The sequence below is a fragment of the Phyllobates terribilis genome, unplaced genomic scaffold (assembly GCF_046119375.1).
Source record: "Phyllobates terribilis strain yellow unplaced genomic scaffold, ASM4611937v1 Scaffold_8__6_contigs__length_399053987, whole genome shotgun sequence".
Classification (NCBI taxonomy): Eukaryota; Metazoa; Chordata; class Amphibia; order Anura; family Dendrobatidae; genus Phyllobates; species Phyllobates terribilis.
Window position 1 is genome coordinate 36,210,797 of NW_027362768.1, and position 24,845 is coordinate 36,235,641.

The window sequence follows — 24,845 nt, forward strand, 5'->3', positions numbered from 1 at the left end:
AATGTGAAAATTTTATTTTTATGGCTCAATATTATAAACTTCTGTGAAGCACATGGGGGTTCAAGGTGCTCACCACACATCTAAATAAGTTCCCTAAGGGGTCTAGTTCCCAAAATGGTGTCACTTTTGGGGGTTTCCACTGTTTAGGCACATCAGGGGCTCCCGAAATGCAACATGGCGTCCGTTAATTACTCAAACAAATTTTACATTTAACAAGTCTAATGGCGCACTTTCCCTTCCGAACCCTGCAGTGTGACCAAACAGTGGTTTTCCCTCACATATGGGGTTTCTGCGTGCTCAGGAGAAAATTCACTACAAATTGTGTAGTCCATTTTCTCCTGTTACCCTTGTGAAAATAAAAAAATTGGGTCTAAAATAACATTTTTGTGAAAAAAAGTTAAATGTTCATTGTTTTCTTCCACATTCCAAAAATTCCCGTGAAGCACCTGAAGGGTTTATAAACTTCTTGAATGTGGTTTTGAGCACCTTGAGGGGTGCATTTTTTAGAATGGTGTCACTTTTAGGTATTTTCTGTCATGAAGGCCCCTCAAAGTCACCTCAAATAAGATGTGGTCCCTAAAAAAAATGGTTTTGTAAATTTTGTTGGAAAAATTAGAAATTGCTGGTCAACTTTTAACCCTTAGAACTTCCTAACAAAAAAAAATTTTGGTTCCAAAATTGTGCTGATATAAAGTAGACATGTGAGAAATGTTATTTATTAACTATTTTGTGTGACATATCTCTCTAATTTAAGGGCATGAAAATTCAGAGTTTAAAAATTGCAAAATTTTCAAAATTTTCTCCAAATTGTTGTTTTTTTCACAAATAAACGCAAGTGAAATCGAAAGAAATTTTACCACTATCATGAAGTGCAAGATGTCACAAAAATCATTCTCAGAATCAGGGGGATCCGTGAAAGAGTTCCAGAGCTATTACCTCATAAAGTGCCAGTGGTCAGAATTGAAAAAATTGGCCTGGTCAAGAAGGAAAAAACAGGCTCTGGCACGAAAGGGTTAATAGAGAAAGCTGGTGGATTTATACTTTGAACACACGCGCACCGGCCGGCATGAACATCAGGCATGACCTGATGTATCATTATGAATGAGAACTTTCTTCCCACATCTTGTCTCTCCACATATATTAGTGGACACAACTAAATAACTTCATTTATTCATTTACTATATCCTGTATTATAATCTTTTCCCTGCTGGGATACTACAAGGATTCAAGTATTTTATCATGTTATATGTTTTTATTCATTATGCCTGTTTAATTTTGATTGGCTTACCTTTCAACATGTGATCAGCAGGATATGACATATAATGCCATTTCCTTGCGTTTTTTCACTATGCAATGATTAAGAACTCATAGTTCGAAGCGCGTTTGCTGATTTCCTCCTAAAGTGTTTTACTAAATTTTCATGATTTAATAAAATTAATTGATTTTAGAAGACTTGCTCAGCTGGATTTTCCTGGTTTCCTCAAACAATAAAGTTGGATTTCAGCTAGTCCAATTCACCCAATCTTCATAAGCATTTTTATTCACTTAATTTATGCGACTGCTGTGAGCTGTTTTTTTTTAGCCTGGGAATGTGCCTCAAGGCAAACATTTTCCCTGGCCATAATTAACATCTCCAGCTGGTTCATTAGCCACTACATCCCCAGATTAGCACTCAGCAGTGCTTTGGACACAACCTATTTATGTTGCATCCAAAATGCGGTGTTCTAATCCCGCACTTTTGTTGTCGGTAAATGTGAATCCAACGCATATAATGACACTTAAATCGGACAAAATCTGCAGCGGAGACTAGCGTGTCCACTACAGAAATTGACATGCTGCTTGTGAGTTTTGGTACGTGGCCACAGTCAGGAGCCGCTGCAGGTTTGACGCTGTGTGTTTATACAGCATAAAACCCGCAGCATCCTGATGTTACAGCATAGTGGATGGGATTTCTAGAAATCCCATGTCTGCTATGCGTGCATTAGAGGCTGCGAATCACCCGCGGATAATGACATGCAGCGCGTCTTTCAGGACAGCAGCATGTCAAATTCTCTTGTGGAGTCGCTAGTCTCCATAACAGAAATTTGACCACTAGAATGTATTGAATGCAGTAAATCCGCATGGTTAAGTGAAAACATGTGGATTTACCTGCATTCAGTAGAATGCAACGTTTTGGACGCAGCAAAAATTTGCGTCCAAACTCTGCTATGTCTGAAGTATGGGCACAAAGCCTTTAATTACAAAACAAAAATTTGTGTGGGATCCCGCATCATTTTTATAACCAGCAGAGGGAAAGCCGACCGCTGGGGGATGATATTATTAGCCACGAAGGGGCCATTAGCCAACAATGTTCCCTGGCTATTAATATCAGCCCACAGCTGTTTGTTTAGCCTTTACTGGCTAGATTACAGGGGGACCCCAGAAAAAAATTGACGTGGGGTCCCCCTATAAAATCGAGCCAGCATAGGCTAAACTAGACAGCTGCGGGCTGATATTAATAGCCATGGAAGGGGCCATAATGCTAGCCCCCTCTCTATTAATATCACCCCTCAGCAGTCCCAGAAATGGCGCATCCATAAGATGCACCAAATCTGGTGCTTAGCCTCGCTCTTCCACACTGCCCTGTAGTGGTGGCAGGGGATAATGGGTTTTGGGATCACATCAGCCTTGTATTGGCGGCTGACGTGAAGTCCAGGTTAGTAATGGAGGGCGTCTATAAGATGACCCCATTACTAACTGTGTAGTAAAATGGTCAGCACATTTTCAATAAAAGACACGGCCAGAATAAAGTATTTTAATGAAATAAAACACACGGTTCTACATTTTTTTTATTACCCGCCTCCACGAAGCCCTCGATCTCCTGAAAAAAACTTAAAAAAGCAAACAACAATATTCCTCACCTGTCCATCGTCAATGATGCAATCCACAATCACGACTGTCCCACGACGATCCGGATAGTTTCTACAGTTGTGACATCAGCCATCACTGATGTCACAGCTGTAGAATACAGCACTGTATACTGACAGGGTGTAAAATCACCCCCTGTCAGTATACAGTGCTGCAGGGCGTCGCTGGGGTTCATCAGCTGAAGATCAGCTGATGAGTCCCGGTGAGCTAGAGACTGTGGGAACCTTCTTGTGAAGGTTCCCATGGTAAGCATCAGCTGATCAGTCATGAGACCAATCAGCTGATTACCGGCTTCAGCAATCAGCTGATGGTCACGTGACTATCAGCTGATTGCTGCCAGTACTGATCACCTGATGGTCACGTGACATCAGGTGATCGCTGACGTCACCGATCAGCTGATGGTCGCGTGACCATAAGGTCATCAGTGACGTCACCGCAGGTGCTGGAAGCACACTGTGGGGCACGAGCCCACGTCCCGCAGTGTGGAGCGAGCCGCCGATGGGACAGCATCACCCAGGAGGACACCGGGGGCCGCCGGAGAGTTAAGTATGAAGGTGTTTTTACAATTTTTACTTTTTTATTCTTTTTTACACTGCCGCTGGCACGCGGGCTGGGAGAAGCAGGCTGCTGCTTCTTCCATCCACGTTGCTCTCACTGTTATCAGCCAGAGCAGCGGTCAGATGAGAGAAGAAGCAGTCTCCTCTCCCAACCAGGGTACCAGCCGCGACGCGATTCTGGCACAATTTTGCGCCTATTGATTGCATTGAAATGCAGCAAATCCGCATGTATAGATATTATACATGCGGGTTTGCTGCGATTCAATGAAAGTCAAAGGGAGCGATTTTGCGGCGAAATCGCGCCCATTGACTTGCATTGAATCGCAGCAAACTGAAGTGGTTGTGCTGCGGTTTGTGCCGCAATGATAATACGCAGCGGAAATTTCCGCATCATGTGCACAGCACATGCGGATTGGTTTACATGGCAGACCTCTTACCAAGCGATTTTAATGCGTTTCCGCAGAGGAATAACGGCCGCGGAAACACATTAAAACCGCATCGTGTGCACTCAGCCTAAGTGTACATTTTAGACAAGGAAATCTTCACTAAAACCATGCCAACTATGTAACAGACAGCACTCTTTTGATAAACTTATGTCCAATACCCAAAGAACAGGCTTATGTGATCTCTTGTCTCTTCTCTTTTAGGTCTTCGAATTCGGTTGTTCAATTTCTCCCTCAAGCTTCTAAGCTGTATGTTGTATATAGTCCGTGTCCTGTTGGATAACTCAAAAAACAATAAAGGAACATGGTAAGACAACAAAATAATTTTATATAATGTTAATAAATACCTTAAATAATGGAGTCTAAGTAATTACGATTATTATGAAAAAAAATGTTAATTACTTTATGGAGTTTAATGCTTTTTTACTAAAGATATCACTCACTATAAAGGGGTTTCTCATCATCTTCTTCAAGCAGTGCTGGAACTAGAGTTTGATGTGCCCTGGTGCAAAATTTGGACTTGGCCTCCACTGTATGTTCATCAGATGAATGAGCCTTGTAGTGTTCCAAATCCTGTGAAGCCATACGTGTTCGTCCACTCATGTAACAATGTCCCATTCCTGTAATAATGTCCCCCATCCTGCTTCCCTTTCCTATAATAATGTCCCCTATCATGGGCCTTTGTTGTAGTAATGTCCTCTATACCAGCCCCCTTCTATAATAGTGTCCTCCCATCCTTGGACCCTTCCTGGTATAATGTCCTTCAATCCTGGGCCACTTTCAGTAATAATGTCCCCCATCCTGGTATAATATCTCCAACCTGGGCCCCCTCCTGGTACATTGTCTCCCTTTCCTGGTATAATGTCCTCAATCCTGGAAACCTTCCGGGTTTAATTTCTCTATTTCCTGGTATACTTTCCTCTATCCTGCGCCCCTTCTTGATATATTGTCTCCCTTTCCTGGTATAATTCTTCCATCCTTAGGCCCTTTTTGGTATAATGTCCCCATCTTGAGTCCTTTCCAGTAATACATGTCCCTCATCCTAGTATAATACCTGCCATCGTGGGCCCTTTCCAGTAAGATATATTATGTCCCCCTTCCTGATATAATGCCCCACCATCCTGGGCTCCTTCCCTTTATATATGTCCCCTATCCTGATTTAATGCCCCCCATCCTGGGCCCCTTCCAATAATATATATCCCCCTTCCTGGTATAATATGCCCCATCCTGAACGTATTTCAGGAATAATGTCCCTGTTCTGAGACTTTTCTCTAAAAAATATATAAAAAAAAGATTCTACTCACCTTCCTCCACTCCTATGATGTGCGGCATCATTTTCTATGACCAGCGCAGAAGCTAGCAGCTGACTTCAGTGTGCAAGCGAAGTGCAGCGCATGACATCACTGCCATGTGCCACCATATCCTGACGACAGCTGCTGTCCTCTGATTAGCACTGTGTATTGCAGTGCAGGGACCCGGTGGGTCTCTGTGCCACAATATATTTCAGCTGAATCTGTGTCCTCAGAAAGACATCCAGCTTAAATAGTTGCGGTGGGCCCCCCTCCCATACAAGCCCAGTGGCGGTCACAGTCTATGTGACTGCAATTGTTACACGTGACCTGACTGCAAGAATACATGGCTCTTTTGTGTCACCTCTTCCTGTTTGCCAGCGGACAGTGTTCTCCGGTAAAGTAGATAATAAGCAGTAAATAAAAAAATATATTATTCCCTCCATTTTTTTTGAGATTGGAGAGGATTTCTATTAACAATAAAATTATAAAGTTGCTTCAATTTCAACCATCCATGATGATTTTTTTATTTATTTATACTTGTAAGAAGTAGTAGGTAGAGATGAGTGAATTTATATGTGGAATTGAATAGAGATGAGCGTTGTTCTACTCGAACTGTTCGCCAATCTCAAATTCGAGCTGTTTTGGGCGGTGTTCGAGCCGTTCGGCGAACACGAACGATTTGAGTAAAATTCGGCTGTTCGAGGTTATGTTCGATAACTGTTCGTGCACCAAAATCATAACTGGATTTTTTCTCAGTAATGATGAAAATTAATGTTAATACTCAGTTTGAGTGTACAGCGGGGTCGGGGGAGGAGCAGGGGATGGATCTCTGCAGGAATAATGAAGATCTCCATTTTTTTTTCTCTTTCCCGCATTTACAGTGGGGAGGTGCAATCTGTCAGCCTATCAGCAGCGCACACACGGAGCGAACTGCTTTTTTCACACAAGCAAGGGCATGTGTCATTGGCAGTGTATGTCACATGTCCTTGCCCTATAAGACCAAGCCATTTTCCCCGTCGCCACCATTTTCTCACTGCTGCAGCTGCATGTTAGATGGCACCGCTGTTGCTGTGTGCGCTATACCTTGTTAATTTCAAGCCAATTTTCGCACAAATCTACACATAGCTTGGGAATAGGAAATAGTTGTGATTGCAGTCCTTTTAAGGACTAGGTTACAGCATTTCCTACGACTTATCAGGCAGTTCTGTGCTCTTAAATAGATAGATTGTGGGAGTAAAGACTAATTGTAATTACAGTCCTTTTCAGGACTAGGTTACATCAGTTCCTATCAGTTTTTGCCAGGCAGGTCTGTGCCAGTGCTGTGCAAGTTTTTTTCACAGCATTTGGCTGAATCTAGCAAAGCTAATCCTTTTTGGCCTATTGCAGAGTGTGTTAGTCAGTGGAGTAGCCTATCTGTCTTGCAAGATATACCACCTGTGTATAGAATACCAATTTTTTTACTGCACCTAGTGAAGTAAAATCTTTTGGGCATAGCATCATCCTATTAGTCCATCTATACTGACCTCCATCAGGTTGCAAATTGAATATAATTTTTTTCTGCATTTAGCTCTGAAAAAATATTTGGGCTTCTAGCAGTGTGTGGGACTTGTTCTATTAGTCCATCTATACTGACCTCCATCAGGTTGCAAACTGAATATATTTTTTTTCTGCATCTACCTCTGAAAAAATATTGGGCTTCTAGCTGTGTGTGGGACTTGTTCTATTAATCCATCTATACAGACCTCCATCAGGTTGCAAACTGAATATAATTTTTTCTGCATCTACCTCTGAAAAAATATTTGGGCTTCTAGCTGTGTGTGGGACTTGTTCTATTAGTCCATCTATACTGACTAGTGTTGAGCCACCCCCGTAGTGTTTTAGTTCGGTTCGGTTCGTCGAACACCCGTGTGTTCGCCGAACTGTTCGTCGAACTGTTCGTCGAACACCTTCGAACACCGTTAAAACCAATGGCAGGCAAACAAAAACACATAGAAACACATAGAAAACACCTTCAAAGGTGTCCAAAAGCTGACAAACTGCTCAGAAGACACAACTAACACATGGAAAAGTGACAAGTACATATAGTCATGCGAAAATAAAAGAGGTGGAGGAGTAAAAGGAGGGGGAGAAACAGATATAGGCATGTCATGCCCTTCTAAAATCCAAAAAGTGAGAAGCCGACACGGCCAGTCCGCTCCTGCCCGTGCCACCTCCGTGTCGCCGGGTTTGTACCAGAGCCGCGGTGAACCCTGATGGCCAGCCCCCCTCTCCCAATACTGGTGCCTGTCCGCTGGTGGGTCGAGCGAGCCCCCCTGTGGTGGAGGCAGCTCTAAGCTTTTTAATTTAAATTGTCTCTCTAATTTGAATGAATACACTTTAAATCCATTTACAAGGATCTATTGGAGGGCAAGTCTCATGCCAGCAGCCACGTAATTCCAGCTCCAGTAGCGTCCACTAAAGCTGCTGCAGTTAAAAAGCTTTTATAAGGATCGAGCTCGGCTGTCCACCGCAAGACATCCTACTGCCAGTCCCAGCCCCTATGCCTTGGGGTGCCTCCTGATGCTCTTCACTGAGTATCCCATGGTCCCGAAGCATTTCCTTTGAAAAAATTAAGTGTCTAAACTACAGGTGGTGTAGCTTGCTTAACAGCCGGGATAATCCGCTGACTAGCAGACACTGCTACTAGGCACAAAGTATTTCCTGGGCTAGATGCAGTTAAAAATTTGTAATTAGATACTCTCGTTGGATGCTGAGAAAGCATTCCACAGAGTCTCCTGGCACGCCATATATGATTCTCTTAAAAAGCTTGGGGTAGGGGTCTAGGGGACCCTTTTATAGCCAAAATCACGGCCCTGTATCGCAATACGTCACCTAGGCTGAAGATAAATGGAACTGTAGCACCCTGAGGGCTCGGTTGCTACAGACGTATTGCACCTCACCCAGAGGTGTGATATCTCACTCTCAGGTAAGGATGGAGTGTGGATCAGGACCCGACACCTGCATGCATTACACCACATTGCCGTGGGGCAGGGCGACCAATATGCCCCTGAGATGGGCACGACAGTCCCTGTCCCTGGCTGGAGTGGGGGGAGGGAACACTGAGGAAGGGGAACCCTGTAGTGCAGGAGCAGGGAGGAAGCAGTTCCTGGGTGCATTGAGAAGGGAGTATAAAAGGTGGGCACCATCTTAGTTCAGTGCAGAGAAGTCTGAGCAGAAGTGGCAGGGAGCAGGGGCTCTGCATGAGCTCTGCTCCGGAGGCGGGCCTAGTAACAGAGGCCCAGGCCTGGAAGAGGGAGAAGGAAGGAAGACGAGCGGAGAAGGCTCCAGGAACGAGGAATGAAGGGATCCCAGGGGTGCGGACGGGCGAGTCGCCACCGCACGCCCGAATCCACCTGCGTGGAGGGGTCAGGCCAAAGGGGGAGACCGGTCCCCGAACTAGTGGAGGCAGGAAACGACCCTCAGCTAGAAACCGGAGGCTCTGACATTTTATGTGGCGCAGCCCCTCGCTACACCCGCTAGGAAGGCACCACATAGGGTCAGGGAAACTGGCGCCAAGTTTACCAAGAGGAGGCCCGAGGCAGCCGGACAGAAGTGTTGGTAAGAAAGGCCAGACAAAGGACACACAAAGGGGGTCCTGTGAAGTGCTCCAAAGTTATCTGGGAGTTGTCTGAGCCCCTCACCTGGTGAGCACAGTACGACGTGGGCAGCCGTTACCTGCAGACGTGGTCTGGATAATAAGAACTGTGAGTAAAGGCCCTGGACTGCATCACTGACTCCGTGTCGTTACTGCTGCTGCCCTGCACCATCACCCCCATCCTCCGCATACACTGCCCTGAGGCTATACTCCTCCCGTGGGGAGTTATGCTATGCTCTGCTGCACCCACAACACCAGCCTCAGCGGTCTGCCCTGTAGCGGCGGTTCACTCTGACCGCAATCCACAGGTGGCGTAGTCGGACATTTAAACATCAAAACCACATAAATAGTTCCGCCACTGGTTTGACCGCCCTGAGCCACGGAACCGGGTCGCCGCCACGAAGACTACAACCACCAGCATCCACCAAAAAGGGTCCGGCTCCGGGTGTCCCAAGGCCCAGGGGGTGCGTCAGAACATTTTCATCACCTTTCACAATCACCAATGGGACAAGGCAGGGATGTCCTCTGTCCCCTCTCTTATACATCCTAGTGACGGAGCACCTGCTCTCATCAATTCGCCATAACCCCAATATTAGGTGGATTGAGGTGGGAGGCACCGAGTACAAGTGCTCTCTATTTGCTGATGATGTCCTAGTATATATCACTCAATCACATATATCCATCCATGCTGTTATGGCTGAAATAGATCACTTTGTTACATGGTAAAATTTTAAAATCAATGCAGCGAAGTCTGAGGCCCTCGATGTCTCCCTCCCCAAATCCATATAGGATTCCATCCAGTCCAACTTTCCCTTTGCCTGGTCCTCACAGGGTATCAAATACTTAGGAATTCCTATTCATAGAGACCTCTCCCATCTATGTTATCTTAATTTTGGGCCCTTTATTGAACAATTCCATACAGACCACGGTTGGCAAGTTAGAACTGTAAGATTCACTACGTGAACCGCTGGTGTTTTGTGGAAAAGCACATGTACACCGCGTTCCAAATTATTTTGCAAAAAGTGTTTAGGAGTGATAAGGGAAGAATTTGTTTGTTTGTCAGTTAAACTCATTGATGGTGATGTGTGTCAGGGCTCTTTATATCACTGTAAGCAATTGCAGACACCTGTGCTAATTAGTTTGGCAGGTGTGTCCAATGAAAGGCAAGACTACTTAAGAAGGCTCTCTCACATTATTAAGCAGCCTACATTTTCTGCCAAAATGGGAAAGAAAAAGGATGTGTCTGCTGCTGAGAAGCAACAAATTGTGGAGTGTTTAGGTCAAGGCATGACTACAATCAACATTGTGCGATGATCAGGATGAAGTGTCTTGGCAATCAAGAAGTATGTAGCTGATTCACAGTACACACGTGTGCGTGCTGATAAGGGCAAATTGAGGACTCTTTCCTACAGGCAATTACGTCAGGTTGAAAGAGCAGCGGCAAAAAAGCCTTGTCATAGCAGCAGACAAGTTTTTGAAGCTGCTTGTGCCTCCAACGTCCCCCGAACAACAAGATGCAGGGTCCTTCAGAGGTTTGCAGCTGTGCATACGCCATCCTGTCGACCTCCTCTATCCACTTCACACAAGCAGAAACGGCTCCAGTGGGCCAAACATTACATGAAGACTGATTTCAAAACTGTTTTGTTCACGGATGAGTGCCGTGCAGCGCTCGATGGTCCAGATGAATGGAGTGGAGGATGGCTGGCTGATGGACACCCCACGCAAACACGGCTACAGCGCCAACAAGGAGGAGGTGGAGTAATGTTTTGGGCTGGAATCATGGGGAGAGAGATTGTCGGCCCCTTTAGGATCCCTGAAGGCGCTAAAGATGAACTCCATAATGTATGTGGATTTTCTCAAACAGCACTTCCTGCCATGGTTCAAGAAGAAGAACCGTGTATTTCACAGCAAGATCATTTTTCTGCATGATAATGCACCATCTCATACTGCACATAAAACATCTGCATCTCTGGCTGATATGGGCATAAAAGGGGACAAACTTATGGTGTGACCCCCATGCTCCCCTGACCTCTACCCCATTCAGAACCTTTGGAGCATCATTAAAAGGAGTGTCTATGATGGCGGGAGGCAGTTCACATCTAAGCAACAGCTCTGGGAGGGTATTCTGTCCTCATGCAAAACAATTGAAGCAGAAACCATCCAAAACCTGACAAATTCAATGGACGAGAGAGTTCAGAAGCTCCTTTCGAACAAGGGGTCCTATGTGAAAATGTAACATCACCTAGAATAAAGTTTTGAGTTGAAAACTGTTTGATTTCAGTTTCTAACAACCTGCTAATGCTTATAATTTCAAAAATGACCATTTTTTTGGTCTTTATTAAAATGAAAAGGTTGATCGAAAAGTTTGGGGGATCTAAGAGTGTGGCAACCCAGTAGTCATGATTACTTCGAATTCTAACAATATGAGGGTCATGCTGCAGGTAGTGCAGCAAGAAGGCACTTATGTGTCTTGCGCATCTCGGAGCCCCAAAATTATTTTCCGGGCTAGATGCAGCTAAAAATTATTTTTAATTTTAAATCTGGTGGAACTTATTATAGATGGCCTAATAGGATCAGTGCTGCAAACTGCTACAAAGCCCAAATTATTTTCCAGTCAAGATACAGATAAACATGATTAGTAATTTGAAAGCTTAAAACGTTTGGTAGGGTGATTTTAACCAATCATCAAGCTTTTACTCTCCCCAGGATGACACAGGGGTAGAAAAGTCGTTTCGGATCCATGATTTGTTCATCTTTATGAACGTGAGTCTGTCTACATTATCAGTGGAGAGCCGCGTGCGCTTATCTGTCAGCACACCACCAGCAGCGCTGAACACACGTTCAGACAGAACGCTGGCTGCGGGGCATGACAAGATCTCCAAGGCGTAAGTGGCTAGCTCCGGCCATTTATCCAGATTGGAAGCCCAAAAAGAGCAAGGGTCCAGTGACACAGTCGTGGCTTCAATGTTTACTTGGAGATACTCCTGTACCATCGTCTCTAGGCGTTGACTATGTGTCAGACTTCTTGTCTCCTGTGGCCTTGCAAAGGATGGGCTAAAAAAGTGGTGAAATGATTCCGCAAAATTGATGTTACCAGCAGATACTGTGGTTCTGTTACGGTTTGAGTGCTGAACACTTGACGGTCCCACGGTTGGCAAGTTGGAACTGTGAGATTCACTACGTGCACCACTGGTATTTTGTGGAAAAGCACATGTAAGATTCTGCAACAGTCTCTGCTGATACTCCTGCATGCGTGCATCCCTTTCTATGGCAGGAATAATTTCTGCAAATTTACTTTTGTACTGGGGATCTAACAGTGTGGCAACCCAGTAGTCAGGATTATTTCTAATTCTCACAATTCGAGGGTCATGTTGCAGGTAGTGCAGCAAGAAGGCACTCATGTGTGTTGCGCATCCAGGAGCACCAAGTCCCTGTTGTGTTGGTGGCGAGGTAACAATCATGCTTCCTTCCTCTGTCCTCTCCCCCCAACCTCGCACAACAGAAATGTGATCAAGGTCTCCCTCATCTGATGAGTCTTCCATCAGTTCGTCCTCCACTTCTTCTTGGGCTCCTGCACCTTCCTCACTAGTTTGGCTGCTACCATGCGCCCTGGTAAAACCATCTCCCCCACCCTCACATGCCTGCCGCCTTGGTGCTGCCGACCTTCTGGACCTTGCAGATGTTAGCCCTTCCGCATACAACTCCTCCTCCTCTACTTCCTCCACCTCCTCTTGTGCCACCACCTGACTCCGAATTCTGTTTAACATGTGCTCCAGCATGTAAATCACCGGAATAGTCATGCTGATAATGGCATCGTCAGCACTAAACATCTTCGTCGCCATTTCAAAACTGTGCAGAAGGGTGCATAGGTCCCTGATCTGAGACCACTCCTCCAGCGTGATTTGCCCCACCTCTGAATCTCGTTGGCCCAGGCTATACGTCAGAACGTATTGCACCAGGGCTTGTCGGTGCTGCCACAATCGCTGCAACATGTGCAGAGTTGAATTCCACCGGGTAGGCACATCGCATTTTAGCCGGTGAAGTGGCAGGCCCAACGACTTCTGTAGAGATGTAAGTCGCTGAGCTGCGGGATGCGAACGGCGGAAGTGAGCACACAGCGACCGTGCCCTCTGCAGAAGGCCATCTAGTCTGGGATAGTGGGCTAAAAATTGCTGGACAACCAGGTTCAACACGTGAGCCATACAAGGCACGTGTGTGACATTGCCCCGGCGAAGGGCCGCACCCAGGTTTGCAGCATTGTCGCACACGGCCTTCCCTGGTTTCAGGTCCAGTGGAGACAACCATTCATGAAATTGGTTCTCCAGAGCTGACCACAACTCCTCAGCTGTGTTACTCACATTTCCCAGACATTTCAATGTAAAAACCGCCTGATGACGTTGAGCCCTACTGCCAGCATAGTAAGGAGGTGTGCAGGATCCCTTCTGCGCAGTTAGAAAGCTTGTGGCATGACCAGACAGGCTTTGGGTGCAGGTGGAAGACCGAGAGGAGGTTGAGGAGGCAGAAGCAGTGGAGGAACTTTGACATAAAGAGGATTGACGCACAACTCGTGGGGACGGCAAGACTTGGACAGCAGCCCCTTGTCCTGCTGTCACCATAGTTGCCCAGTGCCCAGTCAGCGACATGTAACGCCCCTGTCCATGCCTACTCGTCCAAGTGTCTGTGGTGAAATGCACCCTGTCACACACAGAGTTTCTCAAAGAAGCGGTGATGTTGTGTGCAACATGCTGGTGGAGCGCAGGCACACCTTTCTTTGAGAAGTAGTGCCGACTGGGCATCTGGTACTGGGGCACTGCGACGGACATAAGGTCTCGAAAATCCTCTGTGTCCACCAGGCGGAAAGGCAGCATTTCTGTAGCCAAGAGCTTGCAGATGGTGAAATTCAACCTCTTAGCTTTCTCATGGCTAGGAGGAAATGGTCTTTTACTTGTCCACATCTGAGGGACCGAGGGCTGGCTATTGTGCTTAGACGGGGTTGATAAGGGTGTCCCCGGCAAACTGCCGGTCTGTGAGGAAGATGCAGGCAGACATGTTAGGTTGCCTTGATCCAAAGGTGGTGCTATCGATGTCGGACAGCGCTCAACACCAGCTGGTGTTACCACCTCCAAAGAAAATGATGACCTGCCAATCACGCTGGCTGTTGCGGGTAAAGAGGTGGCAGGTCTGCGCCCCAAAACAGGTGTGACTGCTGTCCCCCCAGTCACAGAGGATGAAGAGGCCGCGGATGCACAAGATATGGCAGACGGTGGTTGGCCCGGCCGGCTAGGTCGCATTGTAGCACACTGAGCTTCCCACTGCAACTTATGCTTCATGTCCATGTGCCGGTTCATGCATGAAGTACTCAAACTATGTATTTTTTGGCCTCTACTTAGCTTTTGCTGACAAATGTTACAGATAACACGAGTTGGGTCATCTTTATCGATCTGAAAAAATGCCCAGGCTATGCAAGGCTTAGCACCCATGCGACCTGAAGAGCCACCACGACTTGTGGTGAGAGGCAGAGTTGTGTTTGAGGATGCAGTTGTTGACGTGCTTCCAGTACTACGTCTCTGTCCAGGAAGGCGCAACCTGACCTCGTCGTCACTAGCATCTTCCTCCACCTCCTCTGCTGACCTCATCTCTTGGCTGACTGTGGGTTGACAGTAAGTGGGATCTCCGACCTCATCATCATCACCCTGTGCGTTATCACACCCGTCGTCCTCAGAGCCAACCTGTTCCTGCCCTGACAAAAAACTAAAGTTGTCGCTCCAATCAGGTATTTGAGTCTTATCATCGTCTTCCTCATTGTCTCCACCAACAGGAGTTACAGTTTGGGAATGAGGGTCTACATTATGGTCAGAACCTTCTGCGTCTGGTCCTGGATCCGACTCATAAACATTCTGGGCATCAGTGCAGATCATTTCCTCGTCTGGATTCACAGAAGCGCTGGAGTCGACCTCTGATTCCCAGGCTACAGTATGAGTAAACAGCTCTGCAGACTCAACCATCTGTTCTACCTCATACTCAGACGGGCAGCTGGAGATTTGGGAGCTGTGAGGAAGCAAGTGCGATTTGGGTGACACCTTTGAGGACTGGAGTATTTGTGATGTTGAAGTTGATGTGGAGGAGAGCCCACTTAAAGGAGCACTTGATATCCGATGAAGCACCTGCTGTTTTTGTGCCTCATCTGGAATTTGTAGCGATTGGCGTGGCCGTAAGAAAGGGATCTTATCACATTGTCCGCTAAAAGAAGTAGACATTTTAGTTTGGCTGGAAGATGGTCTTTCTTCTGCAGATGTTACTGTTGCTTTAACACCTACCCCACGGACACAACCTTTTTTCCCCTTCCCAACACGCCTATTCCCCTTTCCACCAGCAGCAGGCCTTTTTCCACTCATTTTGGTGGTTAACTAATTCACAACTCTGGAGTTGTTTGCACAAAAAAACAATGGATGGTAACCGAGCAGAGGTGAGTGGCCAAACTGTGGTATTAGGCCAAAACTATTGGCTGGGTTAGATGCAGAAAAAAATTATTTTGAATTTGCAACCTGATGGAGGTCAGTATAGATGGACTAATAGAACAAGTCCCACACACTGCTAGAAGCCCAAATATTTTTTCAGAGGTACTGTAGATGCAGATAAAAATTAGTTTTAATTTGCAATCTGATGGAGGTCAGTATAGATGGACTAATAGAAAAAGTCCGACACACTACTAGAAGGCCAAATATTTTTTCAGAGGTAGATGCAGAAAAAAATATATTCAGTTTGCAACCTGATGGAGGTCAGTATAGATGGATTAATAGAACAAGACCCACACACAGCTAGAAGCCCAATATTTTTTCAGAGGTACATGCAGAAAAAAATATATTCAGTTTGCAACCTGATGGAGGTCAGTATAGATGGACTAATAGAACAAGTCCCACACACTGCTAGAAGCCCAAATATTTTTTCAGAGGTACTGTAGATGCAGATAAAAATTAGTTTTAATTTGCAACCTGATGGAGGTCAGTATAGATGGACTAATAGAGAAAGTCCGACACACTACTAGAAGGCCAAATATTTTTTCAGAGGTAGATGCAGAAAAAAATATATTCAGTTTGCAACCTGATGGAGGTCAGTATAGATGGATTAATAGAACAAGACCCACACACAGCTAGAAGCCCAATATTTTTTCAGAGGTACATGCAGAAAAAAATATATTCAGTTTGCAACCTGATGGAGGTCAGTATAGATGGACTAATAGAACAAGTCCCACACACTGCTAGAAGCCCAAATATTTTTTCAGAGGTACTGTAGATGCAGATAAAAATTAGTTTTAATTTGCAACCTGATGGAGGTCAGTATAGATGGACTAATAGAGAAAGTCCGACACACTACTAGAAGGCCAAATATTTTTTCAGAGGTAGATGCAGAAAAAAATATATTCAGTTTGCAACCTGATGGAGGTCAGTATAGATGGACTAATACAACAAGTCCCGCACACAGCTAGAAGCCCAAATATTTTTTCAGAGGTACTGTAGATGCAGATAAAAATTATTTTTAATTTGCAACCTGATGGAGGTCAGTATAGATGGACTAATAGAGAAAGTCCGACACACTACTAGAAGGCCAAATATTTTTTCAGAGGTAGATGCAGAAAAAAAATATATTCAGTTTGCAACCTGATGGAGGTCAGTATAGATGGACTAATACAACAAGTCCCACACACAGCTAGAAGCCCAAATATTTTTTCAGAGGTACTGTAGATGCAGATAAAAATTAGTTTTAATTTGCAACCTGATGGAGGTCAGTATAGATGGACTAATAGAGAAAGTCCGACACACTACTAGAAGGCCAAATATTTTTTCAGAGCTAGATGCAGAAAAAAATTATATTCAGTTTGCAACCTGATGGAGGTCAGTATAGATGGATTAATAGAACAAGACCCACACACAGCTAGAAGCCCAATATTTTTTCAGAGGTAGATGCAGAAAAAAATATATTCAGTTTGCAACCTGATGGAGGTCAGTATAGATGGACTAATAGAACAAGTCCCACACACTGCTAGAAGCCCAAATATTTTTTCAGAGGTACTGTAGATGCAGATAAAAATTAGTTTTAATTTGCAACCTGATGGAGGTCAGTATAGATGGACTAATAGAGAAAGTCCGACACACTACTAGAAGGCCAAATATTTTTTCAGAGGTAGATGCAGAAAAAAATATATTCAGTTTGCAACCTGATGGAGGTCAGTATAGATGGACTAATACAACAAGTCCCGCACACAGCTAGAAGCCCAAATATTTTTTCAGAGGTACTGTAGATGCAGATAAAAATTATTTTTAATTTGCAACCTGATGGAGGTCAGTATAGATGGACTAATAGAGAAAGTCCGACACACTACTAGAAGGCAAAATATTTTTTCAGAGGTAGATGCAGAAAAAAATATATTCAGTTTGCAACCTGATGGAGGTCAGTATAGATGGACTAATACAACAAGTCCCACACACAGCTAGAAGCCCAAATATTTTTTCAGAGGTACTGTAGATGCAGATAAAAATTAGTTTTAATTTGCAACCTGATGGAGGTCAGTATAGATGGACTAATAGAGAAAGTCCGACACACTACTAGAAGGCCAAATATTTTTTCAGAGCTAGATGCAGAAAAAAATTATATTCAGTTTGCCACCTGATGGAGGTCAGTATAGATGGACTAATAGAGAAAGTCCGACACACTACTAGAAGGCAAAATATTTTTTCAGAGGTAGATGCAGAAAAAAATATATTCAGTTTGCAACCTGATGGAGGTCAGTATAGATGGATTAATAGAACAAGACCCACACACAGCTAGAAGCCCAATATTTTTTCAGAGGTACATGCAGAAAAAAATATATTCAGTTTGCAACCTGATGGAGGTCAGTATAGATGGAATAATAGAACTAGTCCCACACACTGCTAGAAGCCCAAATATTTTTTCAGAGGTACTGTAGATGCAGATAAAAATTAGTTTTAATTTGCAACCTGATGGAGGTCAGTATAGATAATTTTTATCTACATCCAGCTCTGAAAAAATATTTGGCCTTCTAGCAGTGTGTGGGATTTCTCTATTAGTCCATCTATACTGACCTCCATCAGGTTGCAAACTGAATATATTTTTTTCTGCATCTACCTCTGAAAAACTATTGGGCTTCTAGCTGTGTGTGGGACTTGTTCTATTAATCGATCTATACAGACTTCCATCAGGTTGCAAACTGAATATAATTTTTTTCTGCATCTACCTCTGAAAAAATATTTGTGCTTCTAGCTGTGTGTGGGACTTGTTCTATTAGTCCATCTATACTGACCTCCATCAGGTTGCAAGCTGAAAATAATTTTTTGTCTGCATCTAGCTCTGAAAAAATATTTGGCCTTCTAGCAGTGTGTGGGACTTTCTCTATTAGTCCATCTATACTGACCTCCATCAGGTTGCAAATTGAAAATAATTTTTATCTGCATCCAGCTCTGAAAAAATTTTTGGCCTTCTTGCAGTGTGTGGGACTTTCTCTATTAGTCCATCTATACTGACCTCCATCAGGTTGCAAATTAAAAATAATTTTTTGTCTGCATCTAGCTCTGAAAAAATATTTGGCCTTCTAGCAGTGTGTGGGACTTTCTCTATTAGTCCATCTATACTGACCTCCATCAGGTTGCAAACTGAATATATTTTTTTTCTGCATCTACCTCTGAAAAAATATTGGGCTTCTAGCTGTGTGTGGGACTTGTTCTATTAATCCATCTATACAGACCTCCATCAGGTTGCAAACTGAATATAATTTTTTTCTGCATCTACCTCTGAAAAAATATTTGGGCTTCTAGCTGTGTGTGGGACTTGTTCTATTAGTCCATCTATACTGACCTCCATCAGGTTGCAAACTGAATATAATTTTTTTCTGCATCTAGCTCTGAAAAAATATTTGGCCTTCTAGCAGTGTGTGGGACTTTCTCTATTAGTCCATCTATACTGACCTCCATCAGGTTGCAAATTAAAAATAATTTTTATCTGCATCCAGCTCTGAAAAAATATTTGGCCTTCTAGCAGTGTGTGGGACTTTCTCTATTAGTCCATCTATACTGACCTCCATCAGGTTGCAAACTGAATATATTTTTTTTCTGCATCTACCTCTGAAAAAATATTTGGGCTTCTAGCTGTGTGTGGGACTTTCTCTATTATTCCATCTTTACTGCCCCCATCAGGTTGCAAATTGAATATAATTTTTTTCTGCATCTAACCCAGCCAATAGTTTTGGCCTAATACCACAGTTTGGCCACTCAGCTCTGCTCGGTTCCCATCCATTGTTTTTTTGTGCAAACAACTCCAGAGTTGTGAATTAGTTAACCACCAAAATGAGTGGAAAAAGGCCTGCTGCTGGTGGAAAGGGGAATAGGCGTGTTGGGAAGGGGAAAAAAGGTTGTGTCCGTGGGGTAGGTGTTAAAGCAACAGTAACATCTGCAGAAGAAATACCATCTTCCAGCCAAACTAAAATGTCTACTTCTTTTAGCGGACAATGTGATAAGATCCCTTTCTTACGGCCACGCCAATCGCTACAAATTCCAGATGAGGCACAAAAACAGCAGGTGCTTCAACGGATATCAAGTGCTCCTTTAAGTGGGCTCTCCTCCACATCAACTTCAACATCACAAATACTCCAGTCCTCAAAGGTGTCACCCCAATCGCACTTGCTTCCTCACAGCTCCCAAATCTCCGCTGCCCGTCTGAGTATGAGGTAGAACAGATGTTTGAGTCTGCAGAGCTGTTTACTCATACTATAGCCTGGGAATCAGAGGTCGACTCCAGCACTTCTGTGAATCCAGACGAGGAAATGATCTGCACTGATGTCAAGAATCTTTATGAGTCGGATCCAGGACCAGACGCAGAAGGTTCTGACCATAATGTAGACCCTCATTCCCAAACTGTAACTCCTGTTGGTGGAGACAATGAGGAAGACGATGATCAGACTCAAATACCTGATTGGAGCGACAACTTTAGTTTTTTGTCAGGGCAGGAACAGGTTGGCTCTGAGGACGACGGGTGTGATAACGCACAGGGTGATGATGATGAGGTTGGAGATCCCACTTACTGTCAACCCACAGTCAGCCAAGATATGAGGTCAGCAGAGGAGGTGGAGGAAGATGCTAGTGATGACGAGGTCAGGTTGCGCCTTCCTGAACAGAGACGTAGTATTGGAAGCACGTCAACAACGGCATCCTCAAACACAACTCTGCCTCTCGCCACAAGTCATGGTGGCTCTTCAGGTCGCATGGGTGCTAAGCCTTGCATAGCCTGGGCATTTTTTCAGATCGATAAAGATGACCCAACTCGTGTTATCTGTAACATTTGTCAGCAAAGCTAAGTAGAGGCCAAAAAATACATAGTTTGAGTACTTCATGCATGAACCGGCACATGGACATGAAGCATAAGTTGCAGTGGGAAGCTCAGTGTGCTACAATGCGGCCTAGCCGGCCGGGCCAACCACCGTCTGTCATATCTTGTGCATCCGCGGCCTCTTCATCCTCTGTGACTGGGGGAACAGCAGTCACACCTGTTTTGGGGCGCAGACCTGCCACCTCTTTACCTGCAACAGCCAGCGTGATTGGCAGGTCATCATTTTCTTTGGAGGTGGTAACACCAGCTGGTGTTGAGCGCTGTCCGACATCGATAGCACCACCTTTGGATCAAGGCAACCTAACATGTCCGCCTGCATCTTCCTCACAGACCGGCAGTTTGCCGGGGACACCCTTATCAACCCCGTCTAAGCACAATAGCCAGCCCTCGGTCCCTCAGATGTGGACAAGTAAAAGACCAATTCCTCCTAGCCATGAGAAAGCTAAGAGGTTGAATTTCACCATCTGCAAGCTCTTGGCAACAGAAATGCTGCCTTTCCGCCTGGTGGACACAGAGGATTTTTGAGACCTTATGTCCGTCGCAGTGCCCCAGTACCAGATGCCCAGTCGGCACTACTTCTCAAAGAAAGGTGTGCCTGCGCTCCACCAGCATGTCGCACACAACATCACCGCTTCTTTGAGAAACTCTGTGTGTGACAGGGTGCATTTCACCACAGACACTTGGATGAGTAGGCATGGACAGGGGCGTTACATGTCGCTGACTGGGCACTGGGTAACTATGGTGACAGCAGGACAAGGGGCTGCTGTCCAAGTCTTGCCGTCCCCACGAGTTGTGCATCAATCCTCTTTATGTCAAAGATTCTCCACTGCTTCTGCCTCCTCAACCTCCTCTCGGTCTTCCATCTGCACCCAAAGCCTGTCGGGTCATGCCACAAGCTTTCTAACTGCGCAGAAGGGATCCTGCAAACCTCCTTACTATGCTGGCAGTAGGGCTCAACGTCATCAGGCGCTTTTTACTTTGAAATGTCTGGGAAATGTGAGTCACACAGCTGAGGAGTTGTGGTCAGCTCTGGAGAACCAATTTCATGAATGGTTGTCTCCACTGGACCTGAAACCAGGGAAGGCCGTGTGCGACAATGCTGCAAACCTGGGTGCGGCCCTTCGCCGGGGCAATGTCACACAAGTGCCTTGTATGGCTCACGTGTTGAACCTGGTTGTCCAGCAATGTTTAGCCCACTATCCCAGACTAGATGGCCTTCTGCAGAGGGCACGGTCGTTGTGTGCTCACTTCCGCCGTTCGCATCCCGCAGCTCAGCGACTTACATCTCTACAGAAGTCGTTGGGCCTGCCACTTCACCGGCTAAAATGCAATGTGCCTACCCGGTGGAATTCAACTCTGCACATGTTGCAGCGACTGTGGCAGCACCGACAAGCCCTGGTGCAATACGTTCTGACGTATAGCATGGGCCAACGAGATCCAGAGGTGGGGCAAATCACGCTGGAGGAGTGGTCTCAGATCAGGGACCTATGCACCCTTCTGCACAGTTTTGAAATGGCGACGAAGATGTTTAGTGCTGACGATGCCATTATCAGCATGACTATTCCGGTGATTTACATGCTGGTGCACATGTTAAACAGAATTCGGAGTCAGGTGGTGGCACAAGAGGAGGTGGAGGAAGTAGAGGAGGAGGAGTTGTATGCGGAAGGGCTAACATCTGCAAGGTCCAGACGGTCGGCAGCACCAAGGCGGCAGGCATGTGAGGGTGGGGGAGATGGTTTTACCAGGGCACATGGTAGCAGACAAACTAGTGAGGAAGGTGCAGGAGCCCAGGAAGAAGTGGAGGACGAACTGATGGAAGACTCATCAGATGAGGGAGACCTTGATCACATTTCTGTTGTGCGAGGTTGGGGGGAGAGGACAGAGGAAGGAAGCATGATTGTTACCTCGCCACCAACACAACAGGGACTTGGTGCTCCTGGATGCGCAACACACATGAGTGCCTTCTTGCTGCACTACCTGCAACATGACCCTCGAATTGTGAGAATTAGAAATAATCCTGACTACTGGGTTGCCACACTGTTAGATCCCCGGTACAAAAGTAAATTTGCAGAAATTATTCCTGCCATAGAAAGGGATGCACGCATGCAGAAGTATCAGCAGAGACTGTTGCAGAATCTTACATGTGCTTTTCCACAAAACACCAGTGGTGCACGTAGTGAATCTCACAGTTCCAACTTGCCAACCGTGGGACCGTCAAGTGTTCAGCACTCAAACCGTAACAGAACCACAGTATCTGCTGGTAACATCAATTTTGCGGAATCATTTCACCACTTTTTTAGCCCATCCTTTGCAAGGCCACAGGAGACAAGAAGTCTGACACATAGTCAACGCCTAGAGACGATGGTACAGGAGTATCTCCAAGTAAACATTGAAGCCATGACTGTGTCACTGGACCCTTGCTCTTTTTGGGCTTCCAATCTGGATAAATGGCCGGAGCTAGCCACTTATGCCTTGGAGATCTTGTCATGCCCCGCAGCCATTGTTCTGTCTGAACGTGTGTTCAGCGCTGCTGGTGGTGTGCTGACAGATAAGCGCACGCTGCTCTCCACTGATAATGTAGACAGACTCCCGTTCATAAAGATGAACAAATCATGGATCCGAAACGACTTTTCTACCCCTGTGTCATCCTTGGGAGAGTAAAAGCTTGATGATTGGTTAAAATCACCCTACCAACCGTTTTAAGCTTTCAAATTACTAATCATGTTTATCTGTATCTTGACTGGAAAATAATTTGGGCTTTGTAGCAGTGTGCAGCACTGATCCTATTAGCCCATCTATACTAAGCTCCACCAGATTTAAAATTAATAATAATTTTTAGCTGCATCTAGCCCGGAAAATAATTTTGGGGCTCCGAGATGCGCAAGACACATAAGTGCCTTCTTGCTGCACTACCTGCAACATGACCCTCATATTGTCAGAATTCGAAGTAATCATGACTACTGGGTTGCCACACTCTTAGATCCCCCAAACTTTTCGATCAACCTTTTCATTTTAATAAAGACCAAAAAAATGGTCATTTTTGAAATTATAAGCATTAGCAGGTTATTAGAAACTGAAATCAAACAGTTTTCAACTCAAAACTTTATTCTAGGTGATGTTACATTTTCACATACGACCCCTTGTTCGAAAGGAGCTTCTGAACTCTCTCGTCCATTGAATTTTTCAGGTTTTGGATGGTTTCTGCTTCAATTGTTTTGCATGAGGACAGAATACCCTCCCAGAGCTGTTGCTTAGATGTGAACTGCCTCCCGCCATCATAGACACTCCTTTTGATGATGCTCCAGAGGTTCTGAATGGGGTAGAGGTCAGGGGAGCATGGGGGTCACACCATAAGTTTGTCCCCTTTTATGCCCATATCAGCCAGAGATGCAGATGTTTTATGTGCAGCATGAGATGGTGCATTATCATGCAAAAAAATTATTTTGCTGTGAAATACATGGTTCTTCTTCTTGAACCATGGCAGGAAGTGCTGTTTGAGAAAATCCACATACATTATGGAGTTCATCTTTAGCGCCTTCAGGGATCCTAAAGGGGCCGACAATCTCTCTCCCCATGATTCCAGCCCAAAACATTACTCCACCTCCTCCTTGTTGGCGCTGTAGCCGTGTTTGTGTGGGGTGTCCATCAACCAGCCATCCTCCACTCCATCCATCTGGACCATCGAGCGCTGCACGGCACTCATCCGTGAACAAAACAGTTTTGAAATCAGTCTTCATTTAATGTTTGGCCCACTGGAGCCGTTTCTGCTTGTGTGAAGTGGATAGAGGAGGTCGACAGGATGGCATATGCACAGCTGCAAACCTCTGAAGGACCCTGCATCTTGTTGTTCGGGGGACATTGGAGGCACCAGCAGCTTCAAAAACTTGTCTGCTGCTATGACAAGGCTTTTTTGCCGCTGCTCTTTTAACCTGACGTAATTGCCTGTAGGAAAGAGTCCTCAATTTGCCCTTATCAGCACGCACACGTGTGTACTGTGAATCAGCTACATACTTCTTGATTGCCAAGACACTTCATCCTGATCATCGCACAATGTTGATTGTAGTCATGCCTTGACCTAAACACTCCACAATTTGTTGCTTCTCAGCAGCCGACACATCCTTTTTCTTTCCCATTTTGGCAGAAAATGTAGGCTGCTTAATAATGTGAGACAGCCTTCTTAAGTAGTCTTGCCTTTCATTGGACACACCTGCCAAACTAATTTGCACAGGTGTCTGCAATTGCTTACAGTGATATAAAGAGCCCTGACACACATCACCATCAATGAGTTTAACTGACAAACAAACAAATTCTTCCCTTATCACTCCGAAACACTTTTTGCATAATAATTTGGAACACAGTGTACATGTGCTTTTCCACAAAACACCAGTTGTTCACGTAGTGAATCTTACAGTTCTAACTTGCCAACCGTGGTCTGTATGGAGTTGTTCAATAAAGGGCCCAAAATTAAGATAACATAGATGGGAGAGGTCTCTATGAATAGGAATTCCTAAGTATTTGACACCCTGTGAGGGCCAGGCAAAGGGAAAGTTGGACTGGATGGAATCCTATATGGATTTGGGGAGGGAGACATCGAGGGCCTCAGACTTCGCTGCAT

The 24,845-nt window shown here is 45.1% G+C and overlaps 1 protein-coding gene across 3 annotated transcripts in view; it reads left to right on the top strand.

Moving 5' to 3' along the window:
• KCNT2 (potassium sodium-activated channel subfamily T member 2) overlaps positions 1-24,845 on the top strand; it is a 1,642,055-nt gene that overhangs the window by 748,796 nt on the left and 868,414 nt on the right. For all 3 annotated transcript variants that reach the window (XM_073642937.1, XM_073642939.1, XM_073642938.1), the window contains exon 3: positions 4,112-4,214. In XM_073642937.1, the coding sequence (XP_073499038.1) occupies positions 4,112-4,214 (103 nt within the window). The remainder of the gene's footprint in view (positions 1-4,111; positions 4,215-24,845) is intronic.